The 21,640-nt window shown below is 35.1% G+C and overlaps 2 protein-coding genes across 2 annotated transcripts in view; one reads left to right on the plus strand and one right to left on the minus strand.

Moving 5' to 3' along the window:
- The window catches only part of LOC128871697 (suppressor of lurcher protein 1), a 111,993-nt gene that overhangs the window by 39,413 nt on the left and 50,940 nt on the right, over positions 1 to 21,640 (plus strand). The gene's annotated exons all lie outside the window — the stretch shown is intronic.
- Positions 4,688 to 16,438, minus strand: LOC128854996 (fatty acyl-CoA reductase wat-like). The gene is made up of 8 exons (XM_054089533.1): positions 16,285 to 16,438; positions 9,299 to 9,411; positions 8,990 to 9,238; positions 8,655 to 8,916; positions 8,303 to 8,507; positions 7,958 to 8,200; positions 4,953 to 5,210; positions 4,688 to 4,892 (listed from the first exon to the last, which is right to left on the minus strand). The coding sequence occupies exons 1-8, from the start codon at positions 16,358 to 16,360 to the stop codon at positions 4,802 to 4,804; spliced, it is 1,497 nt and encodes a 498-aa protein (XP_053945508.1). The 5' UTR covers positions 16,361 to 16,438; the 3' UTR covers positions 4,688 to 4,801.

A 21,640-nucleotide genomic window follows, 5' to 3' on the forward strand; every position in this document is an offset into this window, starting at 1 on the left:
CCACATCATTCAATTTCCAGGGCAGTACTTCCAGTGGGTGGACGAATTTTTGAAGGTTCCATCCAATATGTGCAGCGTTATTCCGGCAATAGCTATAGCTTTCAGCACTTTATTCCATTATAAGATTTGTCATGCCATAAATCGCAGCGAACAGTCAAACTTTACGGATGTATTGATGCTTGGTCGAACACTTGTGCGTTGTGTTCGTCGTTAAAATGGCTTTTGTACAATTAATTAAATTAAATTACATCATTTAAATGTCCTCCATGAGTCCGTCATTCACAGTCACAGTAAAAATCCGCCAAACAGTCGATTCGTGAATGCCTAACCTAACGTCGAGATGTCGATGTTAAAGGTTGTTCAGCAACATTTCGCGCCACAGTAGCCATATTATCAACAGAAAGTCTTGTTGTTGGTTTGCCATCCTTTTCTAGTATCGACAGAAACTGTTTGATGAAATTTGTTCACAACCTTTGAATTGTAGACTCAATCGGACCATTATTTCCAGCAAAATTTCACGAATTTTGCGGTATGGTGTCAATGTCAAACAAATGTCAAAGCTGACATAAAAAAGGTGCCGCCTAGAAATTATTCACCACTGACATCTAGGAGTCCACTTTGAAAGATCCATTCTATTAAGGCAGGTTAATTTGTTCTTAAGAAATATAACTGAGTTTGTTTCGGCATCTAAGGAATTCTGCTTGCAATTCTGAGCAAAAAAGTCCGAGAAACATAGCTCTAAAATGGATTTGGAACCGTCTTATTTAAAATTTTAGCTATTAAGCCTCCGCAGCCGCCGTAGCCGAATGGGTTGGTGCGTGACTACCATTCGGAAATCACAGAGAGAACGTAGGTTCAAATCTCGGTGAAACACCAAAATTAAGAAAAACATTTTTCTAATAGCGGTCGCCCCTTGGCAGGCAATGGCAAACCTCCGTGTATTTCTGCCATGAAAAAGCTCCTCATAAAAATATCTGATGTTCGGAGTCGGCTTGAAACTGTAGGTCCCTCCATTTGTGGAGCAACATGAAGACGCATGCCACAAATAGGAGGAGGAGCCCGGCCAAACACCCAAAAAGGGTGTACGCGCCAGTAGTAGTAATCCCTTAATCAACTTGTTCTTTATGTTTTTTTAGTCTAGTCGTAAAATGTTCCATGAAGAATTATATTCGCTATAATTCAAACGCCACTACTTTATAATATTACACTGTGGGACAAAAAAAAAATCGAAAATGGTTTTTCTCTAGTGAGAAAAACATTACATATCTACTTCAAATTTTGTATTGGTCGAAAAATCAATTCTTCATAGGTTGAAGCAAGTAACTACCCCAACCTTTATATTTATTTATGCGATGAAAAAGTAGATACTTAGCTGCTTCCGACGAGGAATACCGAAGCATGAAGGAGAAAAAATTAAAAATGTCTGTGAATTTTTTCACTTTGAATAGCATTTTAAATTATTATTCTTCTTAACAGTGTATATGTAAACTTATATGCCAATAAACTACGTCACTAAGTCAATTTTTAATGATATATAAATTACTAAAGTGCGAAGATATTTGAACCTTTTTCTTTAATATGAGTGCGATACAACGGAATAAAATGTATAACAACTAAATTTTTTGCGAAGCACTTCTTCTATAAGTCTCTAATATATGAAAAATCAAAATTCAACTTATTTGCCAGAAATAAGTCAAAATGGAAAATGTGTTCAAAGGTTAATTTCATTAAAGACAAAAAATACTACTATTGAGGAGTTAAAGGTTTAAGATGTTTCACAAATATGTTTCCTGTTGTTTTTTACATAGAACTGCTGAACATATCATATATCTAAAACACAAAGTTCACATAGTTTCCTATGCCGATTTAACATAGGAATGTACAAGAGGATACATTTATATTTTGTGTCGTCACAACCGTGATCCAATGGCAGCATTTTGTTTTTCAGTGTTATGAGATGATGCAGAACTCAGTTGAAAATACCATTACATTGGTTATTGTGTTTTCTACTTTTAAATGAGCTGCCACTTCGTCCTCTATAGGATGCATAGGAAAAATCGAAATCAAGTGGGCCGCGGATCTCAAATGGCACGTATAAATAAATAAATAATTGGCGCGTTCACTTCTGTTAATGGTTTGACCGAGCTTCTCCTCTTATTTGTGGCCTACGTCTTGATATTGTTCAACAAATGGACAGTTTTAAGCCGACTTCGAACTGCTAATAGTTTTTATGAGAAGCTTTTTCATGGCAGATATACAATCGGAGTTGCTATTGCCGGCCGAGGGGCGATCACTATTTGAAAAAACGTTTCCATAATTTTGGGGTTTCATGCACGGAGACTCGAACTTATGCACTCCCGAAAAGTAGTTACGCACCAACCGATTCGGCTACGGCGGCCGCCAACGTATTCGGTAGGTATCCACTACATGAAATTCTCGTACCCAAATATTACGCACATACACAAATTTTCTTCTGAAAATAATTTAATAAAATAAGATTGGATAATACTACCTAAAATTAAAAGTAAGGAGGCTCGAAATCCATTTTAGAGTTGTGCTTGCATCCACTTTTTTGTTGAGAATTGTAAGTGGATTACTTCAGTCAGCGAAACGAAGTAGGGAAGAAATTTAACCCACCCTAATGTATGTATGTATTTATATAATTCTTCATGAAAAACATGAAACAAAACTCGTTCATTTGAGATGCCTATGGTATCAGCAATTTCACGCTCAGTCAAACTTGGATATTCACAAGCAATATTACTTTAGATACTTGTTCAATGCTGTCTGGTGTTGTTGCACTTTCGCTTTTTTATGAGAACTATTTGGAATGAGAACAAGGAAACTGACATGAAATGTTCGTTCAAAGTTTATTTCGGTAAAATTAACATCACACTGTTTATTTGTTATTTTTTTGTAAAGCTAATTTACTATCTTCACCAAACTTTTATTTTAATAAGCGCACTCATCTCATTGCGTTTAATGATTATGTTTCAAAATCTTTATATGTACATATTTATACGAGTATGTGTAATTAAACAAGCATGTAAAGAGTCTTTCAAAAGAGAGATTTTTTTTAATAAAATATGTAAAAATTTAGATTTTTTCAGGTTTCCCTATTTTTATTCAAAATACGGCTACATTCTCTCCGAATTCTGTCTGCTCATTTCACACGTATTCACATACTCGACCAATCAGACGGTAGATCGTGGTTTCTGTATTATTTCTACCGTGCAGTCTACATTCTAGCAGCTCCCTTTTTCCTTTCAAAAATTGTGAGAACACTTTACAATGTTTTTCCCCTCCGCTTCCTCACTGTTCTATTATTTTAATATAACGTTTATTTTTAAGTTAAGAATATATATATATATATATATATATATATATAATTGGCGCGTACACCTGTTTTGGCTGTTTGGCGGAGCCCCTCCTCCTATTTGTGGTGTGCGTCTTGATGTTGTTCCACAAATGGAGGGACCTTCAGTTTCAAGCCGACTCCGAACATCAGATATTTTTATGAGGAGCTTTTTCATGGCAGAAATACACGGAGGTTTGCCATTGCCTGCCAAGGGGCGACCGCTATTAGAAAAATGTTTTTCTTAATTTTGGTGTTTCCCCGAGATTCGAACCTACCTTCTCTCTGTGAATTCCGAATGGAAGTCGCGCACCAACCCATTCGGCTACGACGGCCGCCGCTTTTAATTTTTCTCAGCTTAAAATGTCAGGTACCCAAAATATAAATCTTGAAAATTTGAAATGGTCTGACAATAAACCAGTTCAACTTATATCATCGTGTATGGACCATCAACCTATTGGGACTTACAAACGTTGGAATCTAAAAGAAAAATCTTATTTTGATGTTCCAAGGCCTGTGATTGTCACTTCCTACAATAAAGGCATGTGAAAGTCGATTTGGCAGACATGATAATGGAACTATACTAGGCCAAGCACCGCTGAAAGTGATACATACAAATTTTCTATTAATGCCTAGAAACGTCAGTTACAAGTGCGTGGCTGTTTTGTAGAAACCAACTTCATTTGCAACTAACGAACAAGGCACCTATATTACTAATACCTACAATTTCAACTGGAAAAAGAGGTCGTCCCTCGAAAGCAGGAAAGGATAGCCTGATAACTTCACTAGGTACCACTCCATTGACTAGTGTATTTTCACAAGGCTCGAAAAAGTGCAGATTCCAGCCGAACCCTCCAGACACAAAGCGATATGATACAGTGGAACATTGATTAGTATTTGCTGGAAAAGGGCGTTGCAGATTGAGCAATACCGGAACCGCGAATCAAAATGCGTTAAGTCTAACGTCCATCTTTGCTTTAACAGCTATAAAAACTGTTGTTTGCCTTTTCATACCTAGTTTTAACTCAAAATAAGTCAATAAGTTTCAAACGGATTTCGTTACAAAACAAATTGTTTTATTATCACATTTGCCCAACGTTGCTCACAAGCAACTTTCTCTACCACCCAAACGGTTGGGAGTGGCGACTTTAAATTTTTACCAGACACTCCTGCAATGAACACAACATGAATATGAATAAAAAAAGTCAAAAGACGGGAAAAATCGTGATCGAAAGGGTTAAAAATAAAATTGAGTGAAAAATTCTGCACCACCTTGTGAGTGCTAAGTGTTATAGGGTCATGCAAGCACAGTACTTATTTGCTAAATTTTAAGAATTAAAACTGCTTACCGTTGTGAGAAAATTTTATTATATTAATTGTATTAGAAGTACAGTTAGAGTTACATATTATGAGGTTTTCTAAATACATTTGTTTTGTCGATAAAACTTACGGTAAAATTATCGTAGCTAAAACCCATAACAAATAAAGTAAAAAGCCAAAGAGCAGCGCATGTGTTATCCAATTCAAGATGAAGAACCTGAAAAAAGAAACAAAAGAGTAGTATACAAAATAAAGTGGCCTACAAAATGCTACTAACCTTCTGTGCAATTTCTGAGCCTTCGGCAAAGTTTCCGGTCCTTCTCTACCCAAATAGAGACGCAAACCCTTTAAAGAATTCTGTAGGTATTCCTTCCAATAAATCGAGTTAAGATCAAAATTGAAAATCTGTTTATCTTCTTCTGATAAGGAGCTCCACAATGTCTTTGTATTATCCATTGTAAATGTAAATTCATTGCTTAGGAAGAAATCAAATACTTTTGTTTGCCTCTTCATAATGTTGTAAAGTTTTGTCATTCTAGAACAAATGCGTAGAAGGAATATGAAATATATATAAACTAGAATATTGCCTAGATTATACCGGTATCAACATATTGAACATAAAGAATTGTCAAAAATCATTTTATACCCAAATTCTATTTGAAAGACACCATTAATAATTATATACCGTTAAGTTTTTTTAGTATCTTTAGAGCTACCACTACTTTTACTCGTACATGGGTTTATGGCAATGGCAATGGCCACTTTCCTCTTACGCTATCCAACCATATCCATGAGGCGGCTACTCTTCTTCACTGATACTATTAGTCATATGTCTTAATTCGAGGTGAAGAAATGGAAATGTAGTAGTTCAGTGGCTCATCGTATCTCAAGTTTTTCGCTATGAAAGGACCGACAGTTTGGCCACGCCTTTATTTTGTATAACTTATAAATTTTTTTATTTATAAACAATAAATAGACTACTCTACTCCTGTACTCAACTTCGACAGACTCTTCAAGACGAGCATACCGTCAAGAAGAGAGGAGCGAAACCCCAAATATATTCTGGGATTGCCAGTAGTCAATAAATGCGGCTGTACCTACCAAAATCAAAGCTTGCACAGGAATACCGGGCAGCACTAAATGATATTAGTGTCGTATTCAAGGTCAGCTTTATTTGGGTTCCGGGGCATAGAGATATTGAGGAAAATTGTAGAGCCGATAAGCCAGTTAAGAAAGGTACTACTTTTCAACTGCTTAACAATAGAAGTACCATTGGGATACCTATGACCGCGAGCCAACTAATAATAAAGATCAACATTATCCAAGAAGCCAACAGGCCATGAAGAGATGAAGATACATGCGTAACAGCTAGGCTACTGTGACAGCAAATAAATAAGAAACAGACAAAGGAACTGCTTAGCCTTTCAAGAAAGGATATCTCGAAGATCGCGGTTAATATAACCGGTCATTGGCTATTTGGCAGGCATTCCTTGAGACTAGGAGTTTTCTCCCATGAATATTGTGAAGTTGTACTGCCCTACTGTCAATTATCCAGCCTTAGTTAAAATCAGAGCAGGTTTTCTAGGTAGATATTTTTTCAATTCACTTACGGAACTGTTCGTTGTGAGGACTGGGCCAATCCTGCGCTTCCTAAGAGCCACAAAACGATATAACGAAGTAAAATAAATGAGGTTCCCGTGTCGCACAGTGGTATCACAATGGACCTGTAACCCTGTTGACGGGCATATACCCGTATAGTATTTTATATGGAAGAAAAAGTGTGACGCTTCAGCGACAAAAAATTTTCAAAACTTAACGGTATTTTGTAGTCACCTGAAACTTGCACTCTGCTATACCCAGAATTTTTTTAAATATTCTAATAGTTTTAAAACTTTTGAAAAGTTGAAAGTTTTGATTAAATTAAAAAAAAAACATTACAAATTTTGGAACATTGCGTTATACTATTTTTTGTTTTAATATGAAGTAGGTTTTTATAAAAAAATAGTAGTGTGTTGAAAATTTTTCAAAGATGTGTATATGAAAAGAAATCGTAGTAGTACGATTCAGTAGTGGTTATGGCGAGTATAGTTATACGGAAAACAAACTTGGAACTGCATTTGTGCTCTTTTTAATCTATTTTCAATCTGTTCAGTTCATATGTAAACCTCAGTAGACTGTTGAGTGGTAAGGATCTCAGATATTTGTAACTCAACACACTTTTTCGAAAGTCTTATACCTAATCCTAAAGACTTCTTCTTCTTCTTGATTGGCGTGATAACCGCTTACGTGATTTTGGTCGCCAGTCGTTTCTCTCTCGTGATAGCCAGCGGGAAACACCAAGTGAATCCAAGTCCTTCTCCACCTGACCGGAGCGTTTGTTTCCATTCGGATGACATAACTCAGCCAACGCAGCCGCTTTATTCGCTGCGCATGTCTATGCCGCCTCAAGACAGGCAAAACAAATATCATATTTGAGACATGAAAAATGGCCAGTCAGCAATTGCACAAGTTGCCTTGAGTCCCAACTACTTAGTGACCTTTTGTGATTCAGCGAACGCCCCATGCAGTCTTTTGATTACCCCCCTCACTGATTGTGTTATTCACCCAGAAACGCCTGGTTAGAGTTCACAATTTGGATTAACAAGACAGAAATGTAATGGTAAATCAAAGCCATTACCATCCTCTACCAACAAGTACCATCCTCTAACACTGTAAATTACCGACCAATTTCGGGAAGGTCGTCTAAAATTAGTTTTGTGCCGGAAAATATAGACCCTGCGCGCAAAATGATTGAGCAATATCTTTATGTCATATACTGCGAGATTGAGACACTTTCGGGTATTATTATTACGAGCTTCAATAAGATTTAGCAAAATCATCTTCTAGCAAAAATGATATTTTTGCGTTGGATCTCGTACAATTTAGAAAACGCTCTGGAGAAACGATTGGATAAAGTTCTTCGAAAATTTAAACGAATGCATAAGTATACCAGTATTTGACGACCATGGAGAATATTTTGAATATCAATAAAACCATTTTCAACCACCAATCTTCATATCTCCACTGTCAGACCATAAATAACAACCCTCGCACAATTTTTTTGACTTTGTACATGAGCAATCTGTCTGACGCATCTTATTGCTCACATAATTCGTCCTATACCTGTCATGAAATTTTAATTTGGATAACGGCACCTTCAATTGAAAAATTAACTACAACTATTCATATATTCAGGTTGCTAAAAAATTGTCCAAAGCTCACTAGGAGCACTCTCTCTCTCACCTTTTCTTCTTTCCCTTTAGCACCAATAGGAAATCAATTATGTAGCCGGGTATTGTATGATAGAAGAAGGTGAGCAGATAATACAACCATTTCTGACCGGCGGCTATCATAAACGGATACCAAATCATTTTGCTAATAGCGACCTCATATACATACTCGGAAATGGTATCTATATACTCTTTCCAAATCAGTGCGTTGTCATCTTCACTTGTGTAGTTGTAAATTGGTGGCGCCATTTGTAAACTGCAGTTGTACATATTATATATAAAATTATGAGAAAACAATTATTTTAATAAACTAAACAAATGGAAGGATTTGCTGTGTGTTTGCATAACGAAAGCATACCGTTGCTCCGGAGTCGATTTAGCCGTCTCCCAACCGATGGCTAACATTAAGTTGGCACAGAGATCCGCCGGCACCAGATGTGCCCGATGGTGCGATTTCATGTACATCACTCGTAGTACACCACGCCCGGCAGCATACAATGCTGCTGAAGGCCCATAGTAATTGCCGATCCATCCGGATATTGGCTCTTTACTTGTTTGAATAACTAAAATTGAAAGGGTAAATCCAATGCAGCCAGTGTGTTAAAATTGTTATTGCAAAATTTTATATTTCTCTAATAAATAATAATAATCATAAAAGGTAAATATGCATAATATTGAAAATTTACCACTTATCTAAGTCAATTACTAACCGATGGCCGGTCGAAAGATACTAATGGGAAGTGAACGGCCCTCACTCAAAATTGCTTCCTCAGCTAGTGATTTAGTGAATGTGTATGTGTTTGGAAATTCCTTGCAGAGTACGTTGGCTAGTTTATTTGTAGTATCCACGCCTAAAGAGTTGGCCACTTCACACATCTTCACGGCGCTGATACCTATTTTGGCGTTATAATATTCCTCGTCGATGCAATTCACCACACAATTGGCAAATGCGGACGAGACATGCAAGAAGGCCTGCAAATAATTTATTTTTTTAATATAATTTAGAATCAAAGTATAAATTAATAAATTTAAAATTTCTACTAGCCTCTAGTTGTTTCATTTCCTTGGCCAGCTGTATTAGGTCTAGCGTGGCGCGCACATTTAAATTCACCGCTCTGGTGAGTGGCTCATCGAAGCGCACAGTGGCCGCTAGATGCACCACAATATTTACTTCATCAATCAATACTTTACGATCTGCCGGTGAAATGTCGAGATTGGCGAAAGCGCAGTCGCCCAAAATTGGTCTGATTCGGTCGGTTGGCGTGACACCACTCTTTCGTATTTTATCGAAGAGCTGAGTTTGTAAAGAGAAATTTGGAAATGACTGACGGGTTTAATTATGCATCCTACTTACTGTACTCTCAAATAAATGGGTCAAACGTTCTTCCACACTTTTATTACCTTTGGGCCGCAACATCAAGTAAATTCTTTTAACTTCGGTAATACGCAGCAATTTTTCGACAAGAACTGAAAGCAAGAAAATGTATATAGCTAGAGTATTTCTATAAAAAAATCGTATTCAATTTAAGCAGGTTTTGCTTTCAAATTGATAAATCCATTATAACTCGCAGATCTTTTAAGATTCAATGCACTAAAAATCACAAATTGCAATTATTCAAAAAACAGAATTATTAAAGAGTTTTAAAAAATAAAACTTAGGACGCAATGTAAGTTATACAAATATATTAGTTTTTTTATTTCTCTTGTTTTCAAGTGTCCTTTCACTTTTTCCTTTTTTTTCTGGTATCAATTTCATATATGAGAAAACCCGTAGGTTATAGATTTATACATAAATGTACATAATTGGTCCTTTTTTGAGTGTTTGGCCGAACTCTTTCTTCTATTTGTGGTGTGCATCTTCATGTTTTCCATAAAATGGAGGGACCTATAATTTTGCACCGGCTCCGAACGGGTTTTTATGAGAAGCTTTTTCATGGCAGAAATACATTCTGTACACGTTCGAATGGTAGTCACGCACCAACCCGTTCGGCCAGGGGGTTGCTATGGCCCTAAAGGGACTTCAACTCATTCGAGTTAGACGATGACGATTTTTATTCACGGTATGTCATATGTAAGTTGATAATTCATATGGAAATATAGGGTTTTTCAGTAAGAGCGCTTCAACTTTTGAACTTTTTTGAATAAAACACAAACGGTTTGACTTTTTTAACTAATTTTTTTTTTATTATCGAGTTTGAACATATACATTTAAGTATGAAATTCGATTTCTTTTGCATGACCACCGCGTGCACGTTTTACGAAGTCCAATCGTTGAACCCAATTTTCGACCACTCTATTGCATAAATCGACCGAAATTCCAGGAATTTCGCGTTCAATATTTTCTCTGAGCTCACAAATCGTCGCCGGCTTGTTACTGTAGACCAATGACTTCACATAACCCCAAAACGAGACGGCTTGTTAAATGGACCGTAAAATGGCCGTAATGCTCTTAAAGTAGCAGCAACGATTATTTTCATAAAAAATTTGCACGATTTGCAATCGTTGCTCAAGTGTGCAGCGTTCCATGATGAAATGTATACTAACGAAGTTTACAAATGACAAGCGAAAAATAAAAAATATTGCGTCGTTCGCCCTCTCTATCGGAAAAAAGTTGAAGCGCGCCTATTGAATAACCCTATAAAAACAAAATTGATTGATATGTAATGAAAGCGACACCTACAAGGTGAAGTTCAAAATAACCAAGACTGGCGTCAGAAGAATGCTTTTGATGGCGCCATCTTTTTAATGTGCTAGTGTGTTGGAAGTTACATCACTAGTTGACTTTCAGTGAAAGTTTGGTGACATTCGGGTCAGTGGAAGCGAAGTTAATGCGTCTAAAGTGTCTGTATGTTTGTGTCATCGGTACAAAAATGAGTTTCCAACAAAGAGCTAAATCAAATTTTGTTTTAAAATCGGTAAAAAGCCTTTACCGAAAAATTTGAATTGATGAAACAAGTTTATGGCGTTGATTGTCTATCTCGTGCCAGAGTTCATGAGTGGTTTACACGTTTCACAGATGGTTATGAGGACATAAATGGCACTGAACATACGGGGTGCTCAAAATCAGTAATCACCGAAAACTCCATCGAAACTGTGGGTAAATTTATCAAAAGGGTACCGAAATCATCGTTGAAATTCATGGAATAGGAGTTAAATATCTCCAAAACATCGATTTATCGCCTTCTAACTGATCATTTGAACTTTCGAAAGATCTGCACAAATTAACTAAGAGCCAGAAATTGCTCAGAATTCAACATTCGAAAGACCTAATTAAAGAGGGAACTTCCTTTGAATCATTGTAACTGATGATGAAACGTGGTGTTTCCAACATGAACCTGACACTAAGCGTCAAAGTGCCGAATGGAAGGCACCAGGCGAGCCACCACCCAAGAAATCGTGTTTTGAGAAGTCAAAAATCAAGTCGATGTTCATTTGTTTTTACGATTCCAATGGAATTGTCCACAAGGAGTTCGTGCCAGCGAACGAAACCGTCAATGCACTTTCTATCTTGGCGTTTTTAAGCGTTTGTTGCATTGCATTCGTCGAATTCGCCCTGAATACCGCGAAAGAGGAAGATGGCGCTTATTGCATGATAAGGTACCATCTCATCGATCCACTCTTGTGACTGATTTTTTGACCAAAAATCGCATTTTAACCATCAATCATTCACCGTATTCACCTGATATGCCTCCTTGTGACTTCTACCTATTCGGCAGTGTATCGAAGTCAGACTATTTTGAATAAACAAACTCGAAGTTATCAGAACTTTGGACTTCGCCCTGTATTAATGAGTACACGAGTCAAAATTTCTACGCCATTTTATTATTACATTTTTTGTTTGAAAACAAAAATAATTTTATTTCTAACAGTAATTATTTCTTTACAAGCAAAGCGAATCTATTAAAGGTGGTGTTGGTAAATCAGCTGAGTTGTTTTTTTCTTTCGCCGTGTCCATATGGCTGTCAGCTCAGAATGAAACAAGGTGAATTCATTAATTGTTTCCTACTTTGCTTTGACAATCAAACATACAGAACAGCGTTGTTGATCTAGTGCCACTAACTTTAATGAATTGGCCTTGCCTACAAGTTGACTTGGCCGTGTATTTTATTGCATATGGAAAGAGTCGAATATTGCAGTGTGCAGTGATTAAATTCTTTGTTTTGAAAGGTTTATTAAAAACAGAATTTCTTAAAAAAATTGTGAACGTTTTAACAAAAGAGCAGATTGTTTGCCTTTTTGAAGGGCTCTCGCAAAATCAATACAGAGATGGTATGAAATTATTGAAATATCATTAGAAAAAGCATATTGAATAAGCGATATTACAGTGTAAAAAAAAATTCATATACAATTTCACGCTCCTTATGTTGTGCTTTCTTACTTTTCAACCAACCTAAGTACATACATATTGTTTACTTTATGTTAAGTTAAGTTCAAAAGGCCACCTTAGGCGTCTTATTTTTGAATTTTTAATAAATGCAAGCACGCAACTTAGCTTTGGGTACCAATGTCATACTAGTCATACATATATTATAAATTGCGCTGTTAATGAAGCGATACTTTAATCAATTAGGGAAATGCGCAACCATCTTCCGTGTGTCGAGCGAAATCCACACAATAAATCAAATTGTTGCTTACAAATAAAGATTTTGCAAAGCGCTTTAACCCTTTACCAACAAAATTTATAAGGTTCAGTTGCAAATTATTTGTTTGAGTTTTAGAAAGCCTTAAGGAGACCCGGTGGTCTAGAAATTAAAAAAAAATCGATTTGTTTCGATATTTCGAAAGTATACATATGTAGTATGTACCGTAAAATTTTCATGCGGAAATTCCCAATATTATAGCTTCTACAGCCCATTTATTTCGAAACGACTTTTTTCGGCACGGCGGGGATGAAAAAAAATATTCATCCGAATCACTTGAAATTTAAATATGTAGTTCACAACATGTATGGGTATCGTCAGAATTGTAACGATTATTTTATTTAAATAATTTCCTATTTTTTACACTAAAAAACGAGTGAAAAAATATCCGATTTTACGAACCTTATTTTAAAGTGCGCCGTTTTGTCACTTTTTAATTTTTTCGATTTGTTCTAACTTTATAACTGCAGTCTTTCTAATTAAGAATCTTTTTGAATTTTGTGTTTCAAATGAGTAGAAGTCTCGAAATCATCTACCCCGTCCGGGTTCGACATTTTCGAGAGGGTCATCTTCAGCGGCATTCTTATAATAATAAATATTGTTTTTAAAATAAAAGAAAAAAAATTTTGCTCATTAGATGTAGTAATAAACACGAAAAGTTGAAATATCATTTTTTAATTTTTAATGGCGAAAAAAGTTGCACCCATCTAAATGTACTGTTTGGTGTGGTGTTATGGCCACTAGAGTTATCGGTCCATATTTCTTCGAAAATGAGGATGAAGCGCCGGAATCGATTTCAGGAGCTTCTTACAGAACATTAATTGAAAACTTTTTGCGGCCAATGCGGCCAGTATCCTAATTTCTGGTTTCAACAAGATGGTGCAACTGCGCATACTGCTAGGCAGTAGTCTTAAGTCATTAGTAGGTCTTATTTGGCCCACCCTGTATATGCTATATCTATGAATGCTTGTTTGTTAATTTGTTAGTACCTTTGCGCTGCCTTCATCCAATTCGAAAGGTCTGATGTCAAAAAAGAAATGCAAATTGCATCTCCGTACTTTAAAATATTGCTTAATATTTTTGCTTAATTGTGTCCAGATAAAACTTGTTCTAATATCGTAGCTGACTATTTATTTATTTATATCCTTTATCAGCTGATGCATGCTGTTAGTTCCTCTTATAGCTCCTGGAGACGCTCAAGCATGCATGCCCTGCAGCTTAAATGTGTGCGTGTCGAGTGCATGACGCTAATATCTAAAATTTTTGATTTTCATCATGCAAAAGCCGGCAACAAGTATGTGTGACATGAAGCAAGTTCGTGTGTCACCCAAAACGCACACATATAAGCTGCAGGACATGCATGCTTGAGCGTCAACAGGAGCTATTATTGAGGTGGAAGAACACTTGCAAATTTGATTGGAGTGTCGAAGAAAATTTACATTTTGCTCGGAGTGTTTATGATACCGCCGCGGGTACCGGTTTTCTAAAACAAGTACGCGAATAAGCTCGGGTTAAGGTCACTATAGACCTACACACTTTATTACTTACGGCGGTGTGACACCGCCATTCAGTTGCGTTCTGGTTCGCAACCCACTGTGGATACGAAACACGAATGAAGAGAATATTTTTTCTAATAGCGGACGTTCTTTGGCTGGCAATGGCAAACATGCGAGTGTGCCATGAAAACAGCTTTCATAATAGTCTATCTGTCTATCTGAGGCGGCGTAAAACTGTAGGTCCCTCAAGACGCACACCACAAGTTCAAGCAAGAGCTCCTCCAAATAACCTACAAAGGATAAACGTTTTATAAATCTTTGAAATCTCCCTCTATCTTTTACATGTTTCCTACAGAGTCTAAATATGCATTTTTCTACTCTTTACCCAAATTTCCCCAGGATTTTTTTTTTTCAAGAAAATTTTTTGTGCAAAACTAAAATAATACTAATGCATTCCTCGCGCGCTTTGTACGCTATTCGAGTATTTGGTATGTTTGGACGATCTTCAATAATTGCACTATTCCTTCCTGCCCTTTTTCTTATATTTTTTTTTATTAACAAGGCAAACTAGGATATTATATGAAAAAAGTGCTTCGTTAAATTAGTCTAATTTGGGGTCTCTGAACACGAAAAAGAGTTGTATTTTTTTACAATAAATTTTTTTCCAAATATAGCAGAAAATCTGTCAAATACTTAATCCTTATACAATATTTCTATGGAGGCAAAGAGTGAATGTGGCAAACATTTAGATACGCACTTTTATTTAATTTGGCGTAGCTTTTACATTTTCTTTCCGATTTGGGCGTTCTCAAGCTTTACACTTTCGTAATGATTTTTAATTTATTTATTATTTATTTTTATTACTGTTAAAATAAACACTTGTAATTTTTTGTTTTTGAGTTTCACAAAGTTTGTCAACTAAAAACAATGAATAAAAATGAAAAACTTTCTAAAAATCTTCCAAATATCCTTATTTTTTAAATTTAGGTGCACGTACCTAAAACCGTACCATTCCGATTCGCACAAATATATCAACAAACAAGGCGGAACACATACAACACCTATTAATGCCTTTTTCTCGAAAAACATCTCCGGAAAAATAAATTAAAGTACTTTTCGTGTTCAGCGTCGCAAAATAAGTATAAAAAATAATAAAATAACAAAGTCCTACTTTTTAAGAACATATTTGTTTTGTAAAAGAATATTTGTTTTTACAAAATATTTGTTTCACAAAGCTGAAAACAATGCTTTTTTTTAATATATTCTTTCACATTTCTTTTTTTGTTTTTTTATGTTTTTTTTTATTTTTTTTATTATTTTTTTTTAATGGGATATTCAATGTTTTATAAAATGATGATGAGTTTATAGATGTCGGCGATCAAATATATTCAACGATTTTGAGGATATGAGTAATTTTAAAAATTCATTATTATTCCGTAAATTGAAACAATTTATAAGTGAATATTAAAAAAAAAAACTTCCACTAACTTTGTAAAATAGTTTTCGCTTTTCAGATATGCCCAACTTCGTTTTGCGCATGAATGACCCATTAGGCCCATGCGTTAGCAGGGAGTTCCTCGTGCAACATTATGGGTCTTTCTTTTTATCGTCCCTAATATCGCAGTGGTACAGTCAAAATGAAATTTCAGAAAATTAACCTACAAATCATTTTTCGGAAACAAGAAATTACTTTCAAAAAGTCCAAATACGGGTACTCTTGGATTATTCTCTCAAATCTTCAGTTTGTCAGATACACGAATATATGTATGTATACTTTCTATACTTTCTTTGTGATGCCAGAACACACCTTGAGTTTAGCTGTACTCATAAAGCGAAGGGGTTTTCTAGGATATATGGGAAAATTAAATGTTAGCTCCCACGTGTCACTATTTCAGTTTCACTTTTGAAGTCTTAGCAGACTTTTTTTAGTAGTGGGTAAAATTTGTATTGCAAACTCTTTCCTACTCCTTCAATATATATTATGTACATGATTAAAATAATTTATTAAGTGCACTTGGAACAGAAATACACAACTCAGAATATCCATTTTACTGTATTTGTATATTACAAATTTGCTTTCCAAAAAAAAATCCTTTTACAGAGGCTTCATAAATTCTTAATTTCTTATATTCATTACCACTTTTCCACACATTTCCTAAGAGAATATTTTTTTCTTTGTGATTAATTATTTTCAAGCACTATACCTATTCCCATAAAGCCAGTGCCTCCTGTCACAAAAACGGTTTTATTCCGGTAAAAGTTTTGTATGTCCGACAACATTTTGTTCGACTGATGCAAACGATTTCACGACTTGCTTAACGATTAGCGGTCACTAAAGCGACTGAATGAGCCTACTTAAGAGTTTTATAGTTTATACACGCAGTTAATGAACTAAACTATTGGAATTTATTGATGTATGCATTTTTTTTCGCGTGATTGCATTTGCAAGTTTCCATAATTAAATGGTACACACTTTAGCCAGTTTGAAATGAAACGATTGAATAGGAAAAAATACCAACCACGAGTTTTTACATGGATGAGTAAACAGTCTAGCAAATTTGATATCCTGTGGGGTCCAAAAATCAGAGGGAAAGTGCTTTTAACATGATCCGGCTGTGAAAAAGTATAATAGCATAGTCAGGCAGTGGCATTAATCGGGATTAACGAATTAATTCGGATTTATTAATTAATTTCAACAAATCCGGATCAACCGCTAGACTTAGTTTTCATAATTTAACCGGATTAGAGGCATTTTCGATGGCAACGCTGTCGAAAACGACTGTTAATATTTATTGGGAATAAAAAATAATCAAGCTTTTAAAAGGAAGAACAAGAAAGATTGCACGCACTGCTAGTTTGCACTAACACGTTCGATATTACAATACATTACTGGACAATATCCTTTCCATTACAAGACAATATCCTTTTCATAAAATTTTCCATAACCAAATTGCAAAGTAGCTACCCTATGTCCTCGATAGCCCTACGAATTCCATCTTTGAGGGATTGAATCGACCCTGGGCTGTTGGCGTAGACCTTCTCTTTCACGTGGCCCCAAAGAAAAAAGCCACAAGGTGTTAAATCAGAAGATTTCGGTGGCCAACTGTGATCACCTCTTCGAGAGATAACATGGTCCGGAAACTTTTCCCGTAAAAGATCAATGGTATCGGTGCTTGTGTGGCACGTAGCGCCATATTGTTGAAAATAAACGTTGTCCAGATCAATACCATCCAATTCCGGCCGTAAAAATAGTTAATAATCTCTCTTTTATATATTTAAATAACATCTCTTATTGGAAAACCCTTTATAGATATATAATGGTTTTCATATTTCAGAGTAGTTAGAGAAATGCAATTTAAGATTTTTTAAAATAAATAATTTTTTTTTTAGTATCAGGGCAGTTAACACCCGTATTTGTGGCCGGCGGCCCATCTTTTACTGACAACACACGTCTATCTTTTACTGACACACCCACTATCACACTACAATTTTAATCAGATTAAATGTCCCGGAAATCTGGATCAACGACGCCATCTGTCAAGGCTATAAGGATGTAGTAAAAGAAGCAATAAATGAAATATGAGTGTAAGCCCTTTAGGTCTCAAGCTGCTCCAATTGCTGAAGCTAAAAATTTTGCAATAAGGATATTTTTAAAGTCTTATTACTTTCACTTTTATCTCACGTTTATTTGAACAGATAATTATAATGCTCATTTACATATGTACATACTTTTTTTTTTAATTGTTGTTTCTACTTTTTGCCTTCTCATATGAAAGCTTACAGTTTTTCTCAATTGAAATGGTTTGAAGACTAGGCGTTATGGAGATCCTGGTAGATAAAAAAATGTCAACTGTTTTCAACTCGGTAACCATTTACCGGCTTGGGAATAAAACTATAAACCACGTAGTCCATATACAGAAGATGGTGCAAAATTAATCATCCAATTTCGGTTATGAATAACTTTTTTACTAAATAAAAAATTGATTTTGAGTGATGGAAATCTTTATATTGACCTTTACGCGCTCCATTGCTTGTCTGTTTGTATACTGCAACCGTCTAATTCACAAGTGTCAAATATGATTGACGTGTGGATGCTATTTTCAAAAGTAAATCTTCCGATAGGGTAATTATTTTTGTGCCACCTTGTATAAGTATTTAGCAATACGGAAAAATTTATCAATACAGAGAAATGTTTGAACAATACTATGCACGCGTATGTGAAATGGGTCAAAGACCTTTTAATTTGCCAAGTAATTACGAATTCATTTGTATTTCTGCCATGAAGAAGCTCCTCATAAAAATATCTGCCGTTCGGAGTCGGCTTGAAACTGCAGGTCCCTTGTGGAACAACATCAACACGCACGCCACACGCCAAATAGGAGGAAGAGCTCGGCCAAACAGCTAAAAAGGTGCACGCCCCAATTATATATATATGTATATATTATTATACATATTATTATATTATATATATAATACAATATTAACAATTATAATTATTATTATATGGAGAACGTGCTCTAAAAAAAACCCAAAAAAATTTTTATAATTTTTCAGCATTTTTGAATTTGTACTTTATTGTACTAATAAACTTTACTGTATCAATAAACTTAAAACTGTATACAAAAATCTTTAGAGAAATTGTAATAAAATCCGTGTATTGAGATGAAAAGTTTGTTGAATTTTTCTAGGTTTTGTATAAAATTTTAAAGATGTATTTATATGGGTTTTTTTACACAATGAGCTATGCGTTTATGCAAAAATAATGAATATACAAAAAAATTGTGAAAATTGAGGGAAATGTCGCTGTACACTACATCAAAATATTCCAAAAATGCGCAAATATGACTCCAAAAGGACTCTAATAACCCAACAAAAACCAAAATATGCGTAATTATGACTCCAAAAGGACTCCAATAAACCAATAAAAATAAAACTAAAATGTCCCCAAATGTGACTCCAAAAAAATGCCAGCAAGTTTCAAAGAAAGCTCCAAAAGGGCTCCGAATTTTCACTGGAGATGTCATAAAATTCTCGAAATTTATCAAATTTTTAGACTCCTTTCAACGTGTTCCTGTAGAATAAAAAATCGTTCAGAATGCTTCTTTTATGAGGAAAAAGCTTCGGCATGTGTAACTCATGACAGAATCTTGTAATGAAAGTATTATTGATTTGTTTTTAAATTATTTATTTATTTATTGTTTCAAGCCGGGCGTCCAGCTTGTAAAGCAATTGTTTTCTTTCTTGCGTCTTACATACTATGTACAAGCGTTTTTATAGGAATTTTTCTCAATGCAAGCCAATAACAATTTTTCGGTGTTTACTTATGTAATATGATTCTAGCATTCACGCGCCGCACATAAAAGAATTACGTTAGCTATATTTGCATTTAGTTTCAAGTGTAATGAACCTTTTAAGAAATATGATACTATTTAAACGGCACAGCAAAGTGAATGCATAAGTGGACAATAAATTAAAAACCAAAACAAAACAGTAAATGTTTATGAATATTAATGTTAAGGCATATCCGACTTATAATCATACTACAATCTTTTAGAATTTTTTTGGATAGCCGGGGATATATTTGTTTTTTTTCTTATTTCTTTTAGAATTTTTACATTTTTTTGTACAAAGATATTGAAAAATATATATGTATGTAATTATGTACATTTTTATATTGGGAACAATGAGTATATTTACACATTTGAATATATGTACATATTTGTTTAAACATATTTATATTTTAGACTTCAAAAATTCATATACCGTAGTCTGTCGTAGATTTTCCTGTTTATGTTTCAGAAAAAGGTTTTCAAGATGACATTCTAAAGTCTTGGCGAATTGGAATCCAGTAATATCGTCTCTTAGTTGATTGGTTGGTCTCTTAGAAATTATTTAATGCGACGCAGTTGTTCTAATGCTTCAGGATATGACTTGATCTGACATTCATCCTTGGACACATACATGATTTGAGTCTTCGCTTTCTCCGTCAGTTAATTCCTCAGTACTAATTTCGTCAATGACAACGTCAATATTATTGTCTTCTGTATTAACAACTTCGTCGATTAACAAAAACTCTTCTGTATACTGACCTTGCTGATTTTCATTTAAAATCTTTATCAAAGCCGCTAGTGTCGATATGGGAATATCATCCTCTGCCTCGAAGTCAGAACATTCAAGTGGAGCTTTTTGAAACCAGGCTTTCGAAAAACAATTCTTAATTGTTTCTGCCGTTACGTTGTCCCATGAAGATTTAATAAAAAAAACAGCCTTCAAAATGTCAAAAGTTTTTGAAAGTCTGTCCATTGGCATGTCTCCTAATTTTGTCAAAATATGACAAACTTCCTATATTGCCTCTTTTAAAGGCGCGTGGGCATGTAGCTTTTCCGATAACCAACCATATTGGCACACAATCCTCGTAATTAACCTCGGAAGATTCCCCACATATTCTTTTGAAAGTCACATTATGACGCCTACGCCATTTCTCCAACCATCCATTTGACGCAGAAAAATTTTGAATACCTAATCGGCCAGCGATTTCTTTTGCTTTTTCCTTTATAATAATACCCGATATTGGTACAATATATTTTGGCTTCTGGCCTTAACGAACCATTCGAAACTCAAATGGTCAATTTTTGAGCCATCCGCGTTTAAGAACTTTTTCTTTTTGTTGACGTTATCACCGCCCATCCATATTCTTTTAATATCTTTTATTTCAACTATTGTCTATCTACTATCTTTGTTGTCCGTGGATTAGAGTATCGCGTCCGCTTATGAGAGGTTTTTATTGTTTTCTTTACACATTTGTTCAGTGACATATTTTGCTTGTCCGTTACCGAGAGGTCCGCGTCCGCTTTCGAGAGGTGATTAGTACAAAAAAAATGAGAAAAAGTGTCCGCGTCCGGTTATTAGAGTGTCCGGTTATTAGAGTGGAATTCGTTCTAAAAACGCAACATAAAGCTTGGTTCCTCAGTTTTTGTCCGGTTATGGGGAGTGTCCGCTTATTGGAGGTGTCCGCAAGGGGAGGTTTCACTGTATATATTTCCATTTTTTTAAGGAATTTTCTAGTATGTGGCACCAAAAAGTCTTAGCGTCGGAGCCAGTTTATGAATCTTATTCGATGCCGACGACCTCGTAACACTAGAGCTATCCTCTTCTAGGGCCTCAAACAAATTTCGGAAGCTTGTGTGATTATATTTTTAGCAGTCAGGATGTTTCTTTACAAAGTGTCATCTATTTTCAAAGGATTAAAGCATTTTTCATCGTTTTCCGCTGCATTTGAAGTACTCATAAATTTTGCTGTTTTGTTTTTAATCTTCCAAAAATCTTTTTTCTACACTTTTTATAGAACTAATTTTATTCGTAAGAAAAGGGAAATAATTGCAAAATAACGCTAAAGAAATTACTTTTTAAGCTAACCTTTTTTTACTTCATGGCAGCTGGTGTCGATAAGATCAAAATCCAAAAATTGATAGCAAATTTTTCAGTATCATGTAAACTGTATACACATTAAAAAAATAAGAATAAAAAATAAACAATTTCAAGTAAAAAGAAAAACTGTTC

This window comes from Anastrepha ludens, chromosome 2, assembly GCF_028408465.1.
Source record: "Anastrepha ludens isolate Willacy chromosome 2, idAnaLude1.1, whole genome shotgun sequence".
Classification (NCBI taxonomy): domain Eukaryota; kingdom Metazoa; phylum Arthropoda; class Insecta; order Diptera; family Tephritidae; genus Anastrepha; species Anastrepha ludens.